Source organism: Sinohyriopsis cumingii, chromosome 6 (assembly GCF_028554795.1).
Source record: "Sinohyriopsis cumingii isolate HCF-2022 chromosome 6, ASM2855479v2, whole genome shotgun sequence".
Lineage (NCBI taxonomy): Eukaryota > Metazoa > Mollusca > Bivalvia > Unionida > Unionidae > Sinohyriopsis > Sinohyriopsis cumingii.
This window is the reverse complement of record NC_142966.1, coordinates 136421293-136443695: the sequence shown is the minus strand read 5'-3', so window position 1 is coordinate 136443695 and position 22403 is coordinate 136421293. Positions and strand designations below refer to the sequence as shown.

Genomic DNA, 22403 nt, shown 5'->3' with positions numbered 1-22403 from the left:
ACGATTACTTTTTATTTTTATTTTTTATTATTTAAAAAATCCATATACTAATTACAAACAACCCTTGGTGATTAAAAATCTATAAATTAATTGTTGTGCATGTTATCAAAAGGTCTTGTTTTCATATGCATGCCTGTTGACAGCTAAATCCATCACAAGATAATTACTACTACAAGTACATTATTAACAAACACATGCACGCGCATACGAGCGTAGTTACATAACGTTCTCTGTTTATGTTATTACACCAGTCTCTCTTACGAAGTGAATACACGTTGCAAAGTTTCTTTAAAAAAAATAAAAAAAAAAAAATAAAAAAAAAAAAATTAAGGGAATAAATATTTAGAAATCTCTGGAAGCGGTTAAAAAAAATCATCTGGATGAAAACCACGAACTTGTACACTACACTTTCCATGGGATTATCGTACCAATGACACAAAATTGATAAATTATAGCAAGATTAAGGTATTTATACATTGGTGGCACACACTTTATTGGGATGCTCTGCTTTGCTTTGTATTGGTTTTAAGAAAGCATGGTTCGAGAAACGTCATTTAAAAATATTAAATTTCCAAAGGCATCTCTCTCTCTCTCTCTCTCTCTCTCTCTCTCTCTCTCTGTTAGAGATGCAAGCTTGCTGAGGTTGGTGCTGGGATTCTGTTTGTACGGTGGGACAAGTATCCCGTTTCCAACTACCTTTACAATATTTTTGTTCCGATTTGTAGAAAAGGGAACTAATTAAAATCCATTATGTTCCTTGCAAACAACAAAAATGATATTGAGGTAAAAGAAACAAAAGCCGGCTAAGCTATAAATGGATTGTCCTAGAGACCATATTAAGACAGACAGTGAACAGTCTTTCTGCTTGATAACAACGACTTTATAACGTAAAGGCATTTTAACATGTTATCAGCTTTTATTTTCTTTTACACTAATGATAGAAACACTGTTTCTATTTTTGACTTAGTTCCAGACCTTGATTCCGAAGTCACTGAGACAAGTAAACAACTTTCTATTTTATTTTATTCTCGGAGTAAAATTATTGGTTTTATCAAGGTCATACTGGGAGTACGTGACTTTAGATATGTAAACAGCCTCTATTTCGCAATTCTGGGTTTTCCGAAATTGCGCATTAGTTAGATTTAATGGTGATGTTTAGAGAGATACTTCTCAGTTGGGCCTTTACAATGGAAAGTGTTTGTTTGTAACATGTTTGGAGTTACATTTTAATTTTAATTCAAATTATTTGGATTCTAGAGGATTAATTTTTTTTCCTGGAAACATTTGATTGCTCAAACAAAATTCTTGGACAAAGACATTTTCCTTACATTTTATTAGGAAATTCAAACACCGGAATATTGTTTGTGAATGAACAAAGAACTGTAGACACAACATCACAATACAAACTACAGTATACGTCATCGCCTTCCATTTTGGATTTTTCGTCGGGACTCGAACTCAAATTGTATTACTAAAACGTCTAAAATTTAATCGGTGCATTATTCTTGGATTATTTCTAGATTTGATTTCTTAAAACGGTAAGTTCTTATTTTTTTCATTTTGACATTGTTTTTCCAGGGAATAAATTATTTGTTTAATTTTTCAAAGCTTTTTGTTTTCATTCTTGCTTTGTTACTGTTTATTAGAACCTAAACACGTAACATAAGATGCGACCGAGTGGAACATGATGCTACATGTCTGCGGCGCGATGCCACAGTGTTAGATGTCGCTATTAACTGCGATAGATAAACACTGCGTCTTCTCAAAGCTGTGCGCAGAATAAGTCGACATATCGCGAGTCAGGAAAACACGGGGTAGTATCCTGTGTGTCCAAAATAAATATTATTTTGAACAGAATATTCTGGTGACAATAGCCTCTTTTCCAATGGTAAGCATTGCAATATTTTATTTTCGTCAATCGGTCTCATTTGGTATACGTTTTGCTTCAATATTGGAGACGGAAACCTTAACTGCACACAATATGGTATTTTCAACGCAGTTGTTGAGTACAATATATTTAAAAGAAATAATGTACATACAATACATTTATATGACAGGCACCGTTGAAGTTTTACGTTCTGTTTGTTCTTTAGTATTCCCGGTCCATCTGTATTGTTTTGGTTCATCCTGCACAGAATCGCGCCTCTGTAGCTCATTAAATGTTCAGGTTAGCGTTATGAAACTGTACTGTAGCTAACATAACTAATTCATTTCGCGCACGAAGTTATTTCAACACCGTTCGAATCGACATAGAGTGGGGCAAATCTCATTGAATACATGCAACAGGTTGGTCCGTTTCCCATGAGGAAATAATAAAATAAAAAAATAAAAAAATAATAAAAAATAAAAAATGGAATTCGATTCCACCATGACTGATGGAAGTATCTATTTGTTTACGAAGCCGTAATCAGCTTTTCTATTCGGCCACGATGTAGTTGCTTCCCTTTTATTTCTCTGGGGTATCGAAAACGGAATCTTCCAAAACTCACGATGACTATAGCGGATTACGTGTAGACTGAGCCGTCTTTTCCAGCATATATCGACTGAATGGTGTTGTACTATATGTAAATATGAATTATGTTTAAATCATTCGTGCACGAAACAAAATCGCAACATTTCAAGACGATGACATGAAAATTCAGTGAGAAACTTAATTGGATGTTAAATGATTAACTGATAGGAAAAACTACGTGTTGCATTTCAGATATAGGAAAGGTATTGTTTTAAATCTTATGGTCGGAAGGAAGTTCTTCCGCTTCGTAAGTGTAAAACTATAAATCTGATTGGTGAATTGGGCCAGATTTAAATGTTTTAGTATATATTGCTGTCGTGTCTTCAAGTTGATATACATTTCCACTGGCTATAAATAGATTAACCTATATAGAGTGCATAACCTATATAGAGTGCATAAACGTTATCGATATAATATGATTACTGTACTAGAGTTGTAACTCCTCGGTAGTATAGTGGCAAGTATCCCCGCCTGTCACGCGGGAGACCGGGGTTCAATTCCCCGCCGGGGAGGAGGTGTTTTTTATGTTTTATTTTGGATGAGGTTGGTATCCCGATAATTGTGATCTAATTTATTAATATTTTTTTTATGTATAATGCACATTTAAAAAGATAAATATGACAATTAAAAAAAAGTATTATATCTTGATATATTATTGATGAATGTTCAATATTTCATCAGAACTCAATTGATATAATAAAAAATGATGGTGTGCATACTACTTATAATCAAGTATTTTATAAATAATTAATCATAATGTTTTGAGAATTAATTTAAAATGTACTTTCATTTTTAAAGAATTAGTAAACTTATTTTTATAATATTAATTTATACTTTCACTAGTTATGTTCTTCTGTAAATTAGAATAATATAAAAATTAATCTGTGCTGTAAATCTCCAGGTTATTTATTCGTTAAAGATTAAGACATATAGATTAAAAATGTAAGCTATGACGACATCTTGTTTATGTGATATTGTTTATATTATTTATCACTTAGAAGCAGAATATATTTAATGACGTAAGCAATGATATTGAATTCAGTTTGAATGCAGTATGATGAAGTAATAAAGCGAAACCGGTCACACATTTTACGTGTTTTTGTTGTTTATTTTAGAATATATATAGTCCACATAACTTTCGTCGGAGCCTTTTTCCGAGTCAAGTCAGTCAATGGGGTAGCAATAGCGCTGAAGTTAGCAACATATCGACGATAATACCCTGCCAGTCCCAAGAAAGATCGAACTTCCATCTTAGTGGTCAGTCGTACGGCGTCCTTAAGTTGGTCGACCTTTGAATTATCTGGGGTTAACGTGTCTTCGCTGAGGGTATGGCCAAGGTAGGTTAGTTTCCTAAACCCTACATGGTCGTGCAGTCAGTCCCGTTTGTTGAAGCTGTTCAGCAAAATGATAAGACCGTCCCAAGTAGCTGTTGCTAAGAGTAAATCGTCCATGTTTGAAACTACAGTCCCCCCTTTAACGGTTCAAGTAATTTTCGCATCATACGCGTGAAGACACTCGGCGCATTCTGGACCCAGAATGGCATGACTACCCACTGGTATGTCCCATCTGGAGTTGAGAAGGCGAGTTTTCCTCTGTCTTCATTCTGGACTGGAATTTTCCAATATACCTTAGACAGGTCGATTTTCGAAAAATTATTCACGTTGGTCTCCCCGGCAAATACGGACTCAGGATCAGGTAACAGTTCTACCTGGAATTCCGTGATCCTGTTCAACTTCATGTAATCGACGCAAACTATGTGTACCGTCTTTCTTCTGTATCAATACAATAGGAGAGCTATACACCGACTCAACTGGTTCTATGACTCCCAAGTCAGTCATATCTTGAATTTTATTTCGGACAGTTTCTAATTTCGCATAGGGTAGCGGATATGGTATTAACTTAACTGACTTCGCATCAAGTAACTTCAGGGTGAACTCCTTCAACTCCGTCTTGCTAGTTCGTTCTGTCAAGACGCTTGAGTAGTCATGGAGTAACAATTCCACTTGCTTACGTTGCTCTGACGTTAACGTCACGTAAAGTACAACGTCGACTTAGGTTTCTTCCCTCGTCAACGGACAGCTGCGATGTACTCCCGCCTCTCCTTCATTGTCGTCGGGTTCTTCAGTTACAACTGTAGCCAGCACGAACTATGTGGATGTCTCTTGCACTGTAACGTTTCAGGAGATTTACGTGCTACAGCTTCTCCTTGTCTCCTACCCGGATACGGTAGTTATGCCTACCCTTTTTCTCGATTACCACGAATGGTCCCCTCCATGAGATTTGAAGTTTGTTGTGTTCTAACGGCAGCAATAACAACACCTTGTCACCCACCTCGAAGTGACGTTCCTTCGTCCTGTTTCTTTCTGCCGCCTTCTTTATCGGATCTACTAGGTCCATTGCCCCTATCGAGAAAGGTTCGTCAATCAATGGGGTGGTTCCTAGTGGCACTGGGTGATGGGAGGTCTTAGATGCCACCTGCTGCCACTTATCACACGACAAACAAAACCTCCGAACATCCCCGTACACACCTAGCCAGTAGAATTCCTTCACTAACCTACATCTGGTCTTCGCAACGCTCATGTGGCTTCCAAGTAGACCCTCATGTGCCAGCCTAAACACTTCTGCTCGCTTTGCTATGAGCACAACAACTTGTTTAAACGTATCGGCCGCTTTCTTGGTGTACCGGTACAAAATACCGCGTTTCGTCGCGAACTTCACTTCGCCGTATGGCAATTTCCGTATGGACCCATCTTTTGCGTACCTGCGTACCTTGTTGAGAGACAAATCTTCCTTTTAAAGTTTCCTCAACTCGCCAGGTAGCAAACTGTCTTTGGGCGAAGTCGTGGGTCTTAGCGTCTTTGACCCTGACCTTCTCTTCATAGCCCTCGTCTCAACGGACCCCACGTGTACAGAGGTGTACACGTCATAGGGTTAGGTTGTGGCAAAACATACCTACGCCCTAAAATTACGTCATGAGACAGTCCCGACAAACACGCTGCCTGAATTCGTCCCTTTACATATGGCGACTCAAGATCAATGTTAACGACCGGGAGCGAATCTTTTGTCCGGTTAGCAAACTGGACTTCAACCGTCTCGCCTGTGTAATCTCCATTCTTGACATATCTACTTTCTACCAAGGCCAGATAACTACAGCCGGTATCATATAGCACGGTTGACATCTCACCTTTAACCGTAGCTACCGCTGTGTTAGTCAACTCCACTGTCTTCCATTTGTTAACAGTATTCGGAGTTACCGAATTAATCGTTGTCGGACGCTACTTCCTACAATCCTTAACGACATTGCCCGGTCTGCTGCAGCTGTAACACACCGGCTCACCTTTCCTCCCCGTGGTATCCTTCTCTGCCTCCGAGTCTTCCCCGATCCACGGAAATATCCTTGACTGAGATTTCCGGCACCTAGTCTCCTACCATTCTGACCATTCCGTCTTTGGGCATCAGGCTTATATCATCCAAGGTTGAGAATTCACGCTCTGCTAAGAATGCTATTAAGTCCTTTTTGTATGTACTTAACACACGCTCTTTCAAAATTTATTCGCGTATGCCTTCAAATGTTAGCGCGATACCAGACATTTTCATCCATTTATCAAAAATTACGCGTACTCGGCTATGGAATTGCGCAAGCGTTTAGGTAGCTCTCTTCTTCGATTCTTTGAAGAGTTTCCGAAACGTTTCTGCCGACATCTCATAGTGCCATAGTAGCGCTTTCTTCTGAGCGTCGTATTCGTCTACCTCGTTCGGTGTCATATTGTGGTATACGCCAAGGATACCAGTGATTGTGGTATATGTCAAAAAGTTGTCAGTGATCTCTTCCTTGTCATTGAACATGGACGTGGTGACCTGTATTGTTCGTATGTCTTCAGATCGCCTACGTGTGGGGCCTGAACGTTCAGTCAGGTCTTCACCACTTCTTGGCTTTGCTTCGATCCTCAGTCTCTGCATGACTAACATATGTTCGCGTTTTGTAGATTTTTCTTCGGCCTGCAATCTGGCTAGTTGTAGCTCTCGTCCAGCCGCTTGCACAGCTGTTCGTCAGTCTTCCTCTCGTTCGCGCTCAGCTGGTAATTGCTACTTGTGTTCTCTAACACTTCGCTCAACAAATTCAGCTAACCGGGCCCCTTCGTTATCTAACTCGTCCTTACAAATCTACTTAAATCCTCTAACTGTATGTCTGTCGCCATCCTGGTCTACTTGTACGGCGACACAAGAATTAAGTCCATGACCTACACTTAAATTGTACTGCCCTACTCGAAAATAGCCACACACGTATTAATCCTACCTCTAGTATGGCTCTACTCAGTTAAACCAGACTATCCTTGCACCAACAATAAAAAAACGGGCAGTGCACAGCTGGAATATTTTCCCCAAATTAAGCGTAACGCTTACACACTAAAACAGCCGTATTTACTACTGCGGATTGGCCTAAATATCTCTTCTCCCAAGAGAATACAAAGGTAATTCTTCACTTCACATATTTAACATACGACCCGAACCACAAGGAATTTTCCTCAATCTCTTAAAATATTTTCATCACAATATCAAAAGAAAGGGCAAACAAATTGCATGCACATGATATAAAAGGAAATAAGCAGATAATGATTCGATTCAATCTGATCGCTATTTCTTAACAAGTGCTTTTGAAAATTATCAATGTTTAGATACCTATTTTATTATATATTTGCTCAGACTCTTCACGCGAATAAAAATATTCTGATCCCCGGGACGAGCGCCCACTTTTAGCGTACCTTGTGGGATGGGTTAATTAGCGGATTGTACCTTCTTATAAGCTGTCCGCTTTATTTGGTTCTCGTTATCTAGGAGAAGATCGCCCTCGGTGTTATTGCCTGGATCGAGTAAACTTACAGGTAGAATAAAAAGAGATCTGAGCAGATATATTGAACATAATGACTCGAGCCCCCGTCTATGAAGACCATAATTTAATCAATTTCATAAACAATTGTGATACCACATTACATTAGGAAGATACACTTCTTTTTGAAATAATTGCCTTGTACAACTTAATAACCTGTGCATTCCGGTTCACTCCAACGTCACGGTAGTTGATCCTCGGTCCTTCCGCTCTTTTGCTTTTCTCCTCCAACCTCCCTACTGTCTTGCCTCTAACTGGCCCTCAAACTTTGTGTGGGTAGGTGGATATGTAAGCATGTAGATACGTAGATACTTGTGTCAGTACGTACGTTGATACGGCACTGAATACGCCAGTGGAGCTATTTGCCCTTGTAAAATGTACAGAGAAGCAACCTAAATTTCTGTCGGTTATTCTACCACAAGTCGACAGTTACTGCCCTCTCGTTATGTTCAGATATCGTTCTCTGTGTGTGCGTGTGTCTGTGTGTGTGTGTGTGTGTGTGTGTGTGATTTGGATTTTTAACGTACCTTTAACAATTGTTCAGTCATATCGCCACGATGTCTGCAGTGTGGCAGTTTATAGTGATGTCTAGCACAGGGGCATCATGTCGCAGACATGTAGCATCATGTCCCACCCAGTCACGTTATCCTGACACCAGGCCGACCAGTCCTAACACTAAACTCTTAATGCTGAGCGCTAAGCAAAGCAGCTGTTAGTATCATGTTTGTAAGTATATAGTATGACTCGGCCAAGGATCGAACCTATGACCTCCCGCATCCGAGGCGGACGCTCTACCCACTAGGCCACCGGAGCGGTCGATATCGTTCTGTCGTAATTCAGACAGATACCAAGGTTATCTGGTCAGCTAAACATGGCAGACCAGAAACAAACCTAGTTTCGTAAGATTAATGTACTTCCTAACGACTATTCGATCCTGACTCACATTAACAACACACGAGATATAACAGTTCCATTCTCGTCTCACTTGCACAAATGAATGAATGAAATTCATTATATGACTAAACTACGGATTCTGGTAACTCATGTCAACTAAAGTAATGCATTAAATCTTAGAATACCAAACTCCTATACAAACAAGACGACAACTTCAACCAATTCGTCAAACTTATATAAAGAAGATTATTGTACGAATTCAGATGAACTCAAACACAATTATACTCGTATCAAGAAAGTTGATCTACGAATTTAAACAAATAAATTCATGAAAATATAAGCAAACAATTCACGTGAGTCATAATATTGGTATCAACAAATTATATATACTTGACGCAAACACCTCGTGCTTCAAGCTTTCTTCGCTTATACCGCCAGAATTGTATCCGTTGACTTTCCAGACATCCGGCTCAGCCTGACCCCTACATTCCCCGAATAACTGTTCTGGAGATTTCAATCCTGACAGTTCCGATATAAAATCGAAGTTAACCGTCCAGTTTTTAGTCGTCTAACGGCTATGTTAACGAAGGCTTAATTTAATTATCACTTTCTCTCCCGACACAGACATTAGAAATCATTTGCATAATAGCGATTTAACAAGCGCCTGTCCCCATAAATCTAATTAATTGTTCTGGCCAAAAGCAATATGCTCTTCAAAGATCGACAGAAATTTGCATCATCACAATGTATATAATAATAATAATAATAATAATAATAATAATAATAATAATAATAATAATGTTTTCAGTAATTTAGGCCACCAGCCCATATTGCAAACTACAATACCAGTAATTACCATATTTTCGGTACACTTTGCCTATAGTGTGTGCAAGTTAATATATTTCACATTATAACATATGAACATATCACTTTATATAGTTCTGATTGATCCAAATGAGGCCATGAAATTATTGTGCAGTGTTCTCTTTACTGTTTGGCTGTGATTGTTTTAAAAAAATTAAATCCCGCATTCATACATTTTATGTTTTCAATGAATATTTTGGCGGCCATTTTTCGATTCGCGTCACAAAATGAATTGAGGAAATGGTCTCGTCGATCTGAATATTGTCAAGTTACCAAAACAGTAGTCTGGTTCCCGGCTAGTTATGTCATGCATTAGATATTATATCACGAACAATGGCTAAAACCTCAGGAAAAGAACACCAGCAAGTAAAATTAAGAGTATTTCTCATTTGATAACGGGTGTATGGGGTGAATGTAGGTGCGGTATACATGTAGCATGGAATCTACCCTATACACCAGCGTTGTTTAAATGTCACAGAAGTAAACAAAATCACATATGTTCACAGAAGAATGTGGACATTAACCGGTCTCGAAACTGACGAAACTTATCCAACCATTGCATATTTACTCGGTAAATATGTGATGCGACTCGTTGAATAATGTTCAAGTTTCGCTCGCCAAGGCTCGCAAAAGCTGGAGATTATTCAAAGAGTATCATAAATAAAATATTAAATCATTACCTATTTGAGGTCCACCATATATGGTCTGCGCCATGATGTATATTTCCTATAAATAGTCAGTGCATTAAAATATAAAGGTGTTACTACCGCTAAGTAAGAGTTATCAAAGATTGTCTGAGGCACAGCCATATTGATATACTTAGAATGATTAACTTATATACTACTATGACTAATGACACATGTCTATAGAGATGGATAGAATTAATAAACTTCATTAAAATAATTATTTCTTAATCTCATAAGCTGGACAAACACAATGGAATTAACCTTCTACCAAATAAACATTATTTTCCGGCATATTTCACGGTATCTATTATTTCTCTCAATCATACTATGCCTACCTGTCTCTATTATCAGCAATATGCACTGAGCACATACATTTAGAAAGTAACATCCTTAAAAAATATGATAATCCACATGAGAGGTATTTTTTCCAGTTCTAATTCAGTTGTATACATGTTATTATGCACACATTTATGTTAATTGTTAATATCGCTTTGCCAGTTTTGGAATGTCGAGGCCTTAGCCCTTTGCGCAAGTAGTGAGAAAAACTGTTTCGTCTCCGATATCTTGATTTTGAAGCGAAATAACGTCGTTGATTTTAGTAGCCTGGATGACACGGTGCCTCATGACTAATCTTTTCAACGTTAAATAGCATTGGTGTGGGTAGCATCTTGAAGGCATTCATACAAGATCAGCCAATGTTTAATAAATCGCAAAAATACGAGGTACAGAGTGGGTATTTTCCGCCCTCCCAAACATAATCGTATTACTGGTAGCTTTCGAAACACCTAGAACCTAGATACTGTTTGCAAAAGTTTTATTTCACAATTTGGTATATCAAATAAATTCATATTCCTCCCAAAATTTCCCACATCATGCAATCGGTTCTAGGACAGTATACATTTTTTAAAAGCATCCTCGACACATACATTAGTTTCTCGTTCACTCGGTCTATCTATTCACACACACGTTGAAAAAAGAGCATGACTTTTTAAGTGCCGAGATAACCAGACTCAGATGAGAAAGGTAAGGTTAGCAAAACAGCCCGTTTTCTCTGTTGCCTATGTGAGATAAAGCAAGTTGTAATAAACACTTTGAACACATTAAATTAGTGACTGTCCCATAACGTACGAATAGGTTAACATCATCATGCGTTCTTTAAAAGGCTATTACTTATTTAATCCTGATTTTGTTTTACTATTGTTGATCGTTAAAAACATGTAATCTATGCAAAATAATATCCATATTCAACTTTAATTCACTTGAATGGTCACTGTACTTCTGTATGTCTGTCTTTTGACAGAAATACGTGAAAGAAATATGTGGAACGAGCCCGAAAAAAAGATTGTGAACAGGATGTAAATACTGAGTACACTTTACAACGATTATTGTACAGTGTTCACGATTCGAATGACACTGTTGGAAAAGGCTGACGATAGAAATGTAAATACAATGGAGGCACACACAGACTGATATAACTGTAACTACACTGGCGGCACACACATACTGTTGGATGTAAATAAATACACTGGCGGTACACACATACTCTTTGATGTAATTGTAAATACACTGATGGCACACACATACTCCTTTCGATGCAACTGTAAATATATTGTAATGTGTATAACCTAACAGTGTTCGAAAACAACACATTACATAACAAAATTAATTTGCCAAAGCTCTCTCTCTCTCTCTCTCTCAGCCGGTCGACGTGCTTCTCCGCTTTACTTACATCGATCCATATCTCATTATCGTTCATTCTTGGTCACACAGCCTGTCAGTTTTATTTACCTGTATCCTGATCTCTCTCTCACTATTGGTCAGTCGGGCTGTCCTTTTTACCTACATCGACCAAGATTTCTCTTCTTTCTCTCACTCAGTTGGTTTGTGACTGTCTGTTCTAGAGAGAGAGAGAGAGAGAGATTGTATTAACTGTAAATAAATTGCATTATTGAAAGTCCTCCTGTTTGTTTCCCAGAAACGGGATGGAATGTCTACATTGTGTCCCTGTGAAAGACACCTGATCGCTTGCACACGATGTGTCCTTGGGGGAAAAGCGGGGTCTCATGCCCATGGTTTGTCCTTGGAAGGTACACAGTGTCTCTTGCCCCCAGTTTGCCCATGTGAATGTCACAGGGTTGCTTACCCACGGTTTGTCCTTTGAAAGACAATTAGCTATTTTTCTCCACGGCATGATGTGGGGTTGTATGAGAATTTGCAGAGATATTTTTTTGTAAATGAAAAAAATAATTTTGCTCATATTTGTGGATAAAAAGAAATAATTATATCCATTATATTAGTAGAAGAATAAATGCTATCTCGAGGAAAGAAATAGAGACAAATATATTGGTTGGACATAGTATTACAGGTACTCCGCCCCTCCCCTCCCCCGCCGGAAAAAGGAAACAAAAACAAAACTATTTCGCTTTGAGTGGTCTAAGACTCTCCCCTTTATATATCATGTACAATTCATCTCTGTCAGCGTGGGTTATAGTTTCGACTCAATGTTTTCCTGGATTTTTCCCCAACCAAAAACACTAGCCGCCATGTATCGGACTCACTGTACTAATTCAGTTCCCATAGTAAACCTATGCAAATACAATGATATTAAAAACTCAATAACTTAAAATATTTGAGTGCTCATGATCAAACCTATATTTATCAGTATAGATGAAGCCTGGATGTCAGCTTCTGTGTAGAGGAAAGGATATGAGCCGCGGCATTTTCTGGACCTGCATGTGTTTGAAACATGTGCTTTCCATTCCGCAGCAAAAAGTCAGGTGCTAATTTTAGCAATGAGTGTTCCAAATTCAAGACTGTTAAAGGACTGAAATTCCATCAATAAAACAATGTCTCTATTTTCTTTTCCACATACAACTAGGATAAGTTCTTAAAAAATTCTTTTTCCTGCAACATAACTTACATTATTAACCAATACTGGTCAGCCTAACCCATATATACTCTATTAGAGGTACACCCATTTCCATGCTGGTTCCCGTTTTTCTATACCATTAGTACCGTGTGTCCTATAGCCTATCACGTGCTGACAAAATGGCGTTAAGCACAAACCCAAACCCTCTCGATATCAAGTAATCACCAGGAATCTATCTATACAAAATGGTCGCTTTCACCGTTAAAGAGGTACGCAGTATGTGCCATGTTTGTGCTTTTATATTTAAGTCATATTTTACATTAAAATCTTTAGCGTTACGTTTATTAAAATTAATTTTTAAACGAGACTGGAAATAATTGCAGAATTTCATTTGCAGTGGAAACACAAAGCGGCAATATGCATTCATTTTCCTTGGTCAATACACAGCTTCTAGTAAATAATCTGAACTCCAATAGAAATGCATACACGCATATTTGTCTGGGTTATAAATAAAACGTATGAGTAAGCTGTTACTGATACACTCATCGTACACATTTTGAATTAAAAGCAACTCCAGCAAGGCATGAATATCGACATCGTCATCAAGGTTGTTAAAATAATTATATATTCAAATGACTCTCACCGTTATCTTGGTCATCCTCTTCTTCTTACCTCCTCCTCCGATTATTATTATTATTATTATTATTAGTAGTAGTAGTAGTAGTAGAAGTAGTAATATTAGTATTAGTATTATTGCTTTTAGAATTTATATATAATTAAGCGTGAAATATAGAAAACAAATTGTGAAAGATTTTTCCTATTTGTTTCAATTCCTATTTTTTTCATATGTGGAAAATATATCCTTTATATTTTAAATGCGAAAATGCAAGAAATCTCGTCATGTATTGCGAAGCTTCATTGTGTGTGTCTATCGAAGTTATGCTTTCAGATAAAGCAACGAGCATTTTGTAAGGTTGAGCTATAAACAAAAAGTGCATTCCTTTCCGACAGTATCACCCCCCCCCCCATGATATCTGAATCGTCATTGCTTGCTTCTGTAAGAATGTTTGTCCATTTTCTTTTCCTGACAACAACGTTGTAAACTCGATTCTTGCATCACTCGTTGCAATTTGTGGTCGGATAGGGTAAAATAATTTTAAATATGTAAAAACTGTAATCTACTGCAACAGATTCACTCATCGGAAACCTACCGCCTTATCATATTTTTGACATTTTTTTTCATAACTATGAAATTATCGCGATTAAAACTGACGTGAACATGCTAAAAGGGGATGGGGTTGGATGCTGAACAGTGATTTGTTTTTACTCGAATACGTAGATTCAGAAGCAAGTTTGGTAGATAATAACAATAACAGTCTCTTTTCCTTCGTATATACTGGTATATTTCATTTTGTGGTATAATCGGCCGCCAACCTCCGGATACATTTTTACTCTCCGTTTCGTCATTTATTAAATTATCATGTACTTTTTACCAGACAATGAAAGATATCCGGTATTAAAGCAGGAAAAGAAAAATCCTCTATTATTTTGTGCTTCGTCATGATAGTCATCAGTCGCGTATCGTCAGTATGATACTATGAATAGTTGTTTATAGTAGAGAAAATTTCAAAAAAATTATGTTAATTTTAATTTATCATCCTACTTTTGCTATCCAAAAACTGGCTCCCGGATAAGTTATATAATTTTCTTTGATCCGGAATACTTGATAAGGGGAATAATTTTCAGGGGAGGTAACACTTAAATAACCTTGCCCAAATACCAAAGGGGGCAGGGGCCAGATTTTATGTGCAAATTAAAAGCCGCAATCAGCGATCTAGTATACAAAATCATAAAAAAATAAAATTCTCAAGTTAGGTCAAAAAGATCCATATCTCTGGCTACCTATATTAAAACAAAGCATAAGAATTGTATCCACTTGTACAAAGAAGTCAATGACAGTTCATAGCAGAGGTTTACGCACACCAACACCAACTTTCTACCTGTAATTTTCATGTTCGAAAGTCATTTTTGACACCATGTGATGCTCACAGTGGAAACACAAGCCCTTTTCCTAAATGAAATTTCTGCAAAAGAGTGTGTACTAAACAAGCAAATGCAACTGAAAATAGTTGTCATCCAAGCCGTTTTTGAGATATTCTACTTCCTCCAAGCCCATGTATTTACTGCTATGGGAGGCTAGCTCTTCTTCCTTGCCGACTATTGGTATTTCACTATCAACATACTGCAGAGTAACTATGGAAGGTGTACATGCCTGACATCAATTTCAAGAACACAAGCCCGAAACGCATAGTTCACAAATATATCCCTATCTTTAAATAGTAAACAATAATACCTGAAAAGGTCCCACCATAGCCTTAAGTTAAGAAATTTGCCAGGGGCCAATTTACGAAAGTGTACCCTGACACAAAAGAGCGCTGGTGTGCTATTGTAGAGACCAGTTATTGCATGAAAGAAGTTTTATTAGGAATTACACCAATATAATCAAAAAGGGGCTGATATAATTATGATTTCAACAGATCACGAAACTTTGCAGAAGTGGGAGTGGGGTGGCACAGTTATGTTCACCACACTGCAGTGTTTTGTGTGTTTATTAAGACACCGCGGTCTTAAACTAAGTAATAGAACAGAGCAAAAAGCAACAAGTTTTGTAAAATGCAGCAAATACTGTATTTCCCTAAAATACAAAGTGAAAATTTGAAAAGAACTTACAGCAATGCGAATTAAACCCCAAATCGTCCTAAAAGATTCATCACGAGTACAAATGTATAAAGTTCCTACTGAATTCCAGTAGTATTCCAAATAAATTCTAGTATTGAATGTGTTAATGTGCAGTTAGTCTCGAACGTGGTAACGTGCCAATGGTCTGGAGTATAGCTATGTGATAACAGTCTTTTGATGTATCGCAATGATATAATTCAAAAATGTTCTTGCCTGAAATCACTATAATTGCAAATTAATGTTCCAGTCCAAGAATATTATAGATGAGCACTTTGTACTTCCAGTAAATAATAATTTGAATACATAATTCTACTCATGAAATATTGAACACAACAATAAGGCTGATTTTGACTCACATGTTAAATGTAAGAATAAGTAGTTCATCAAGCAAACAAGATATATATATCTTAGACACATAAGTATATCCAAGATTAGGGTCACAAGTTCGTATTTATAAAATTCTAAGTTGACAACAAGATAAAATCTATTTCTAAATTTATGATAACGAATGTAGTAAACATCAGGTAGACCAGGTTTTGTATGGGGGACTTCTAGTGTGCTAGACCCAGACACAAATGAACATGTTTACCTCGATTGATAATGATCTTAATATTTAACCCACACTCATAGATAAATATTAACTTGGTATTATTTGTTGACAATATAAAGGTTACTGGTCAGGTACACAATAAATTTGATTTTAGACAAGGTCAAGTCCAAAATACAATTATACACATATAACGACGGAGAAAAAGTATAAAAAGCCCACAAACAATACAAATTAAATATACATAACATTTATCGAATGATATCTAGTGTGTATAATCAAGTTCCAACAATTTGTCCAATACCGTTTTAAATAACTTTCATAATAATACTGTCTTTGCCAGACCAAGTCCCTATAGGAGCCGCTGGCAATGTCCGCCAATAAAATTTCAAACGCTATCATCTGAGCAGTGGATAGAAACGTTCAATGGTTATCCTTCTGGTGAAAGCATCCTTAAGTAAACAATTTATCAAATGTACAACAGATGTAGATTGTAACAGTCTTGCCATAAGGCCGGTCCTGAATCGAACTCCTACAAATCCCAAATTGTTTTAAATTTAATTTACCTGTGTGGCGAATCATATTTATGTGCAAAGCACACATCAGGAGGTTTATTTTAAGTACAAAACCACCATCATATGTAGTTCCATGTCTCTCCAGGCGGGCCTCAACAATGTCGAATAGTCATGATTTCATAGGCGTCATGGAATGGTATCAAACATAGGCCTAATGAATTGGTCAGTTGCATAGGCCTGATAAATACGCATCATGGCTTGGCCTTTAAATCTCATTCCCTACACGTGGTCGAGTTATCTGAAGAACACCTTTAACTTCTTTTCGCATGACGAGTGTGGCATTTGGTAGGATTGGAGTGGGGTGCTCCTAATATATTATTTAAATTACTATGGAAGTCCCACCCAGGCTCGATGATGTAGGATGTGAAATTAGTGATAGAGAGAGCTAAAGCTCCAAGCCCCCAGTCAGCAATGCCGACAGTTAAATTATTGAGAACACAAAGGTGAAATTCAAAGGAATAACAATTTAATATAATTCAATATTCAAATGGTAATAATTTCCCAATCACTCTTCTTCCTTTCGACCAAGCAATAGCCTATTGCATCCTGCGATTTATAGTGTGAGATCTCTTTTCCACCTGTCCTTGTTTTCCACTCATCTGTATCTCTCCTATCCCGCCAATTCCTTCTCTCCTTCCGACTTCCCTCCTAACTCTTTCTCCTTGACTGCTCCTTCTCCAACTTCTCCTCCTCCTCCTTGACTCTGCTTTCCGACTATCCTTCGATTCACAATCGACTTCCCCACTAGTCTCTATTCCGTCTCTCTCCTAGAGACTTGGGACTAAACAACACCGGAAGTCTGTCCCCTAAAATCTTCCAGTGAAAACACAAGGACGTTAGCATATTTCCTTAGCCATCTCGTCTCACACTAAACCATGAATCAAGCATCAGATAAAGTCTATTACATTTTTCGGTCACGCATTCGTGTACATCGAAATACCCATGCGCTCTTATATGGTAAACAACGTCGTAATATAAGCATGGTATCAACTACATATCATATAGACATCAATAAATTGCGTCACATCTGTATATATATTCTTAATCTCATTGTACTGAACAATAGCATATCAATCAGACGCATCTCTGTACATTACACTCCCACAAGTGTACACAAATACTCAGATATCCATATTAACAAATTTTAGAAATTTCAACCATTTTCCAAAGTTACAATTCAATTCAACAGTCGCAGAATCTAGAATATCACATGAATAAATGCACTAGTTTACTACGAATTAACCAAATAGCGAATTACAAAATTAATTCTAACTACGAGCTATCAATCTACAAAAATCTTTACACAATCGTAGCTCAGTTCTCAAATACGCATGTAAATTAAACACCACATAGGTAATTCTACTTCCGAACGATTCTAGTAATGAAGTATACATACTGCACACATAATTACAATTACAATGTCGTACTATTCTGCAACAATCGAGCAAATAACTCACTGACCTTTACGAAGCTTTGTCTTTCCTTAGAATGTCCTAAGTTTTCCCGCCAATTCACGAGTGTTTTCCCGGTGTTACAGTTACAACTTCTCAGCACGATGTTTCACAATGACTGGAGTTTCTAGTCTAAACTACTCAGTTAAATTCGGGTTGAGGTGGTGACCTCACCCTCTCTCAAATATCGATTCTACCCTGTTCTATTCAACTTAGCAGACAATGTTCCGTCCGTCTGTCAACGTAGTGAGAATTACGACGCCAATAAGGGTCCTTTGTTCTTGAACAAAGCTTTCAACGTCCACATGTGATTTTTGACACCCAACAAGCGGGGCTGTCGTAACAATTACGAACAGGGCCACTATAGCCACGGAGCCTAAATTATATACACAGCTTCTAACCAATTCCTTTGTTCTTGACTTACGTAATCGCGGGCAGGCAATGTGACGACGAGAGAGTCGGCAACCTGTTGTAACGATCGAAGTTTGTTTTTGTTCAAATTAATTCATGTTTTAATTTTATCCTAAATATTTGGTCAGTAGGTTAAAGAATGCAAACTTATTATTGTTTTTATTTACATCGTCTGCAATTGTCCCGTGTACCGATTGTAGTTTGCAGTACCTTTTATTTTACTGGTATTGTAAATAAACAATACATTTTGTGTGTGTTTTTACTTCAGTGTTTATATGCAGTGTCCGTATGTTTTTTTTAAAGATAAAGATGAATGTGCGATGCAGACTGCCGGTTGCGAAGATGAGTGTGTAAATACTATCGGCTCTTTTTTCTGTTTGTGCAACAAGCCATTTACAGTTCTGGGGAACGATTCCCGAACGTGCACATGTATGTATTACTGCAATATTGTGATGTTTACTCAATGTATAATAGTTGTTATTATTGTGGTTTAAAAAAAAATAGCAAGCGTGCATTTTAAAGTTGCAATAAACGACATTAGAATTTTGTTTTCTTTCAAATTCAATTCATAATCTCCTTTGTATTTCTTGCATGCATGATTGTTAATGTTGATTAGTATTTATTTATAAATATATTGCATGAGTGGTGAACATTATATGCATGATTCTCTTTATTGAAAATTGAAAATAAACTTTTGATACAGAAGACTGGAAAAACCTTTGATAAATAAAAGAAATATCCTGGACATTTGAAACATTGTGTCATAAGCTCTTTTATTTATTTTGCAACAAAGTCATGCACGTGCGTATACGCTACAATAAAAAGAGCTTGTAATTTTCAAAAGTTGTATTTTGCATTGATTGTTTATCATCTACGTATGGATCAATGCAGAACTTTTTCCGCTTGAGAAAGAATGTCATATTCAGAAGATGAATACATAGCATATTTTCTTCTCTGTTTATCAAAATAGCAATAAAAAAGTATCAAAGTATTTTTCTTGTAGCTTTGAAAAATAGCAAGGAATAAGGCTTCGAATAGTTTGATTTTAGTTTATGGCACATACTTATGAAGAAAAGTAAATCCTAACAAATTATGCCATACATTATCTTTGCAGATTGCGATGTCTAACAAATTATGCAATGCATTATCTTTGCAGATTGCGATACCAAGCAATATTACAATGACATATCTTACCAGTGTGAACCATGTCCGCCCCACAGTCAGACGTCCAGTCCATATTCAAACGATATATCTGACTGTGTGTGTGAGATGGGGTATACTGCTAAATTAGACGACCCTACGATATGCAATGGTATGCACTATAATATGCAATGGTGTGCACTACAATATGCAATGATATACACTACAATATGCAATGGTATACACTACAATATACAATGGTATGTACTACATTATGCAATGGTATGCACTACAATATGTAATGGTATGCAATACAATATGCCGTGGTATACAATACAATATGCAATAGTATACACTAAATATGTAATGGTATGCAGAAGTAAAGAAAGTCATTTTTTCAAGACACCCATTTTTGTGTGAACTCGCTATTTCTATACATCGGGTCAACTTTTGATTTCATTTTTATATTCTTCAGTTGTCAGTTGTCACACCATTTCAAAACGATAAATAACTATTATCGTTTTGGGTTCTCAGAACATTTGTAGTTGTAATTTATTTGGCCCATGCATATGAAGAAGAGCCAGCGTTAATCTGAAGATAAATTCATTCATGTTATTTACAAGCCACGAACAAAAGACCGACATGGATTTCTATTCCTCGTGACTCTTGCCTCACGTTACATATAACTACAATACAAAACTATTACTGCTGAATGGTTACAAAGGAATAAATTTCACACTTACGAAAAGACCTTTAAATGGAAAGAAACACGTCAGATGAGGTCATCAAACTATCATCAGCATCAAATGTGGAAATAATATGTCTAATAACTGACAACGATTGACAATTAGGAAACAAAGCACATTATGGGATGTCAAATTAGACCAAAAACTGCAGAATGCATGAATAATAATCAAGTCTGTTATGTGGTCATCTATCTACAAATATACAAATGAAAGTGAAATTTCATTGATATTGAAGGTACACGATATTAAACATGCTTTTAAATTATCATATACAAAATAGAATTTGTCTTTCAGATATAGATGAATGCCTCATTGATAACAACGGATGTAAATATAAGTGTGAAAACGTTCCCGGAAGTGCTCATTGTCTGTGTGCAGATGGTTATCAGTTACTAAGTGACGGTAAAATTTGTGGAGGTATGCACATTCCTTCTACCAAAACCCAATGGATTTTAAACCAGAGCTTAGATTGTTCAATGATGTACAAAAGCCATATTTTATTTATTTTATTTCTTGTTAGTAATGGAAGTGATTCGCTGTTCAATGAATACTTCGAAAACATCCAACTCGAGAGATGTTAACAGTTTGTCTTATTATATTAACAACTTGAATGAAAGTTTAAAAAAAAGTGTCAAATATTTTGGAAGGTAATAGGCAAAAGAAGATCTTTTTAATTAATTAAATAAAATCCCAATTGAAATATAAAAATAACAAATGTATCTTGAAAATTGTATTGTAAAAGTATTTATTTAGGGACAATTTAATACGTGTATTTTACAATATTTGTGATAACGGATCTAGCCATACCTGAGGGAGCAAAATTTGTCCTTTACCAAACAAAGTGCATGCATGCTGATCAGATATGCTTTATCATTGAGGAGAAAGTATGCATTAATTTTTTACCGCTGATTTCAGATATAAATGAATGCCTTCCGAATAACGGTAACTGCGCTCATCTTTGCATAAACACCGATGGATCTTTTCAATGTGACTGTAAACATGGGTTCACTTTGGATGTAGATCGACATTCCTGTGAAGGTAATATTCACACAAGTTTTTCTTAATTCTTGTTTAGACACGTTTATAGTTTGAAATTAACATGCCCTGTTTTATACTCTAACTTCTAAAAAGTAAATAAATCATTTATTTTCCTTACAGAGACATTTTTGCCAGATATAATATCAGTGAGTGGTTTCCAAAAAGCACTTCTACGCTATTAAAAGACAACTTGGCAACGTACATATTTTTGATACTAGTTATCGTTAAATACCTCAACACACTCTACATATATTTCAGTTAAATGGTTCATTTGTAAACTACAACTGGCTCCATGGATCGTCATTGCAAGTCCCCACGCTTTGTATTATGTTTATTTCCTCGTCCCCCCACCCCAGTGCAGCAACTTTGTATGTTGAAACAAAACATTCATATGTAAGTTTTGACCAAATATGTTTTTACATGTAAGGAGCTCATACCGAGCGAATAAAATACTATCGTGACAGTGACTTAAGGTCCACGTTTCACCAAATTCCAAGGACTTCAAGGAAACAGTCGTTGTCAACTGAAAGGATCTAAACGCGCGAATGCTACAAATAATTTTTTCCTTGTCACCAAATGACCACACATCACAAAGCTTTAACTTCATACATTCATGTTTTTATTTTTTGTTTCGCATTTGTATGATTCGTCGGGAAGCTTTTTCCAAGCTGAATATTAATATTCGCGTCTTGCAGTATAAAACACGATGCAAACATACAATACAAAGAATGATTCCAATCTCAAATTCCTATACACATATGCCTAAAACTATCCAGAGTATTCCCTACTTTAAGAAATTTTGGAGGGTCCACTTTATGAAATTATAACATGCTGTCTTAAAATCTCATGAATACTGTACATTATGAAGTCGGCTCCTAGAAATTGTCTAATTGATTGAGTTGAGAAATATCTTCCCATAATCAATACATAATGACTACAATCTCACAAAGGTATAAACGAACACGTAAATACACTCACTTATTCAAGGGTTATTGCTAAATACTCGAAGCTGTCATTGTAGTTGCTGTGTGGGTACATCTGAA

The 22403-nt window shown here is 36.6% G+C and overlaps 1 protein-coding gene and 1 non-coding gene across 2 annotated transcripts in view; both read left to right on the top strand.

Moving 5' to 3' along the window:
• The window catches only part of LOC149798068 (uncharacterized), a 103065-nt gene that overhangs the window by 72937 nt on the left and 7725 nt on the right, over positions 1–22403 (top strand). The window contains exons 11-14 of the mRNA XM_089963150.1: positions 18740–18865; positions 19593–19748; positions 20617–20739; positions 21238–21360. Of these exons, the coding sequence (XP_089819276.1) occupies positions 18740–18865; positions 19593–19748; positions 20617–20739; positions 21238–21360 (528 nt within the window). The remainder of the gene's footprint in view (positions 1–18739; positions 18866–19592; positions 19749–20616; positions 20740–21237; positions 21361–22403) is intronic.
• On the top strand, positions 2953–3024 carry Trnad-guc (transfer RNA aspartic acid (anticodon GUC)). The gene has a single exon. It is a non-coding gene; the product is annotated as a tRNA-Asp (tRNA).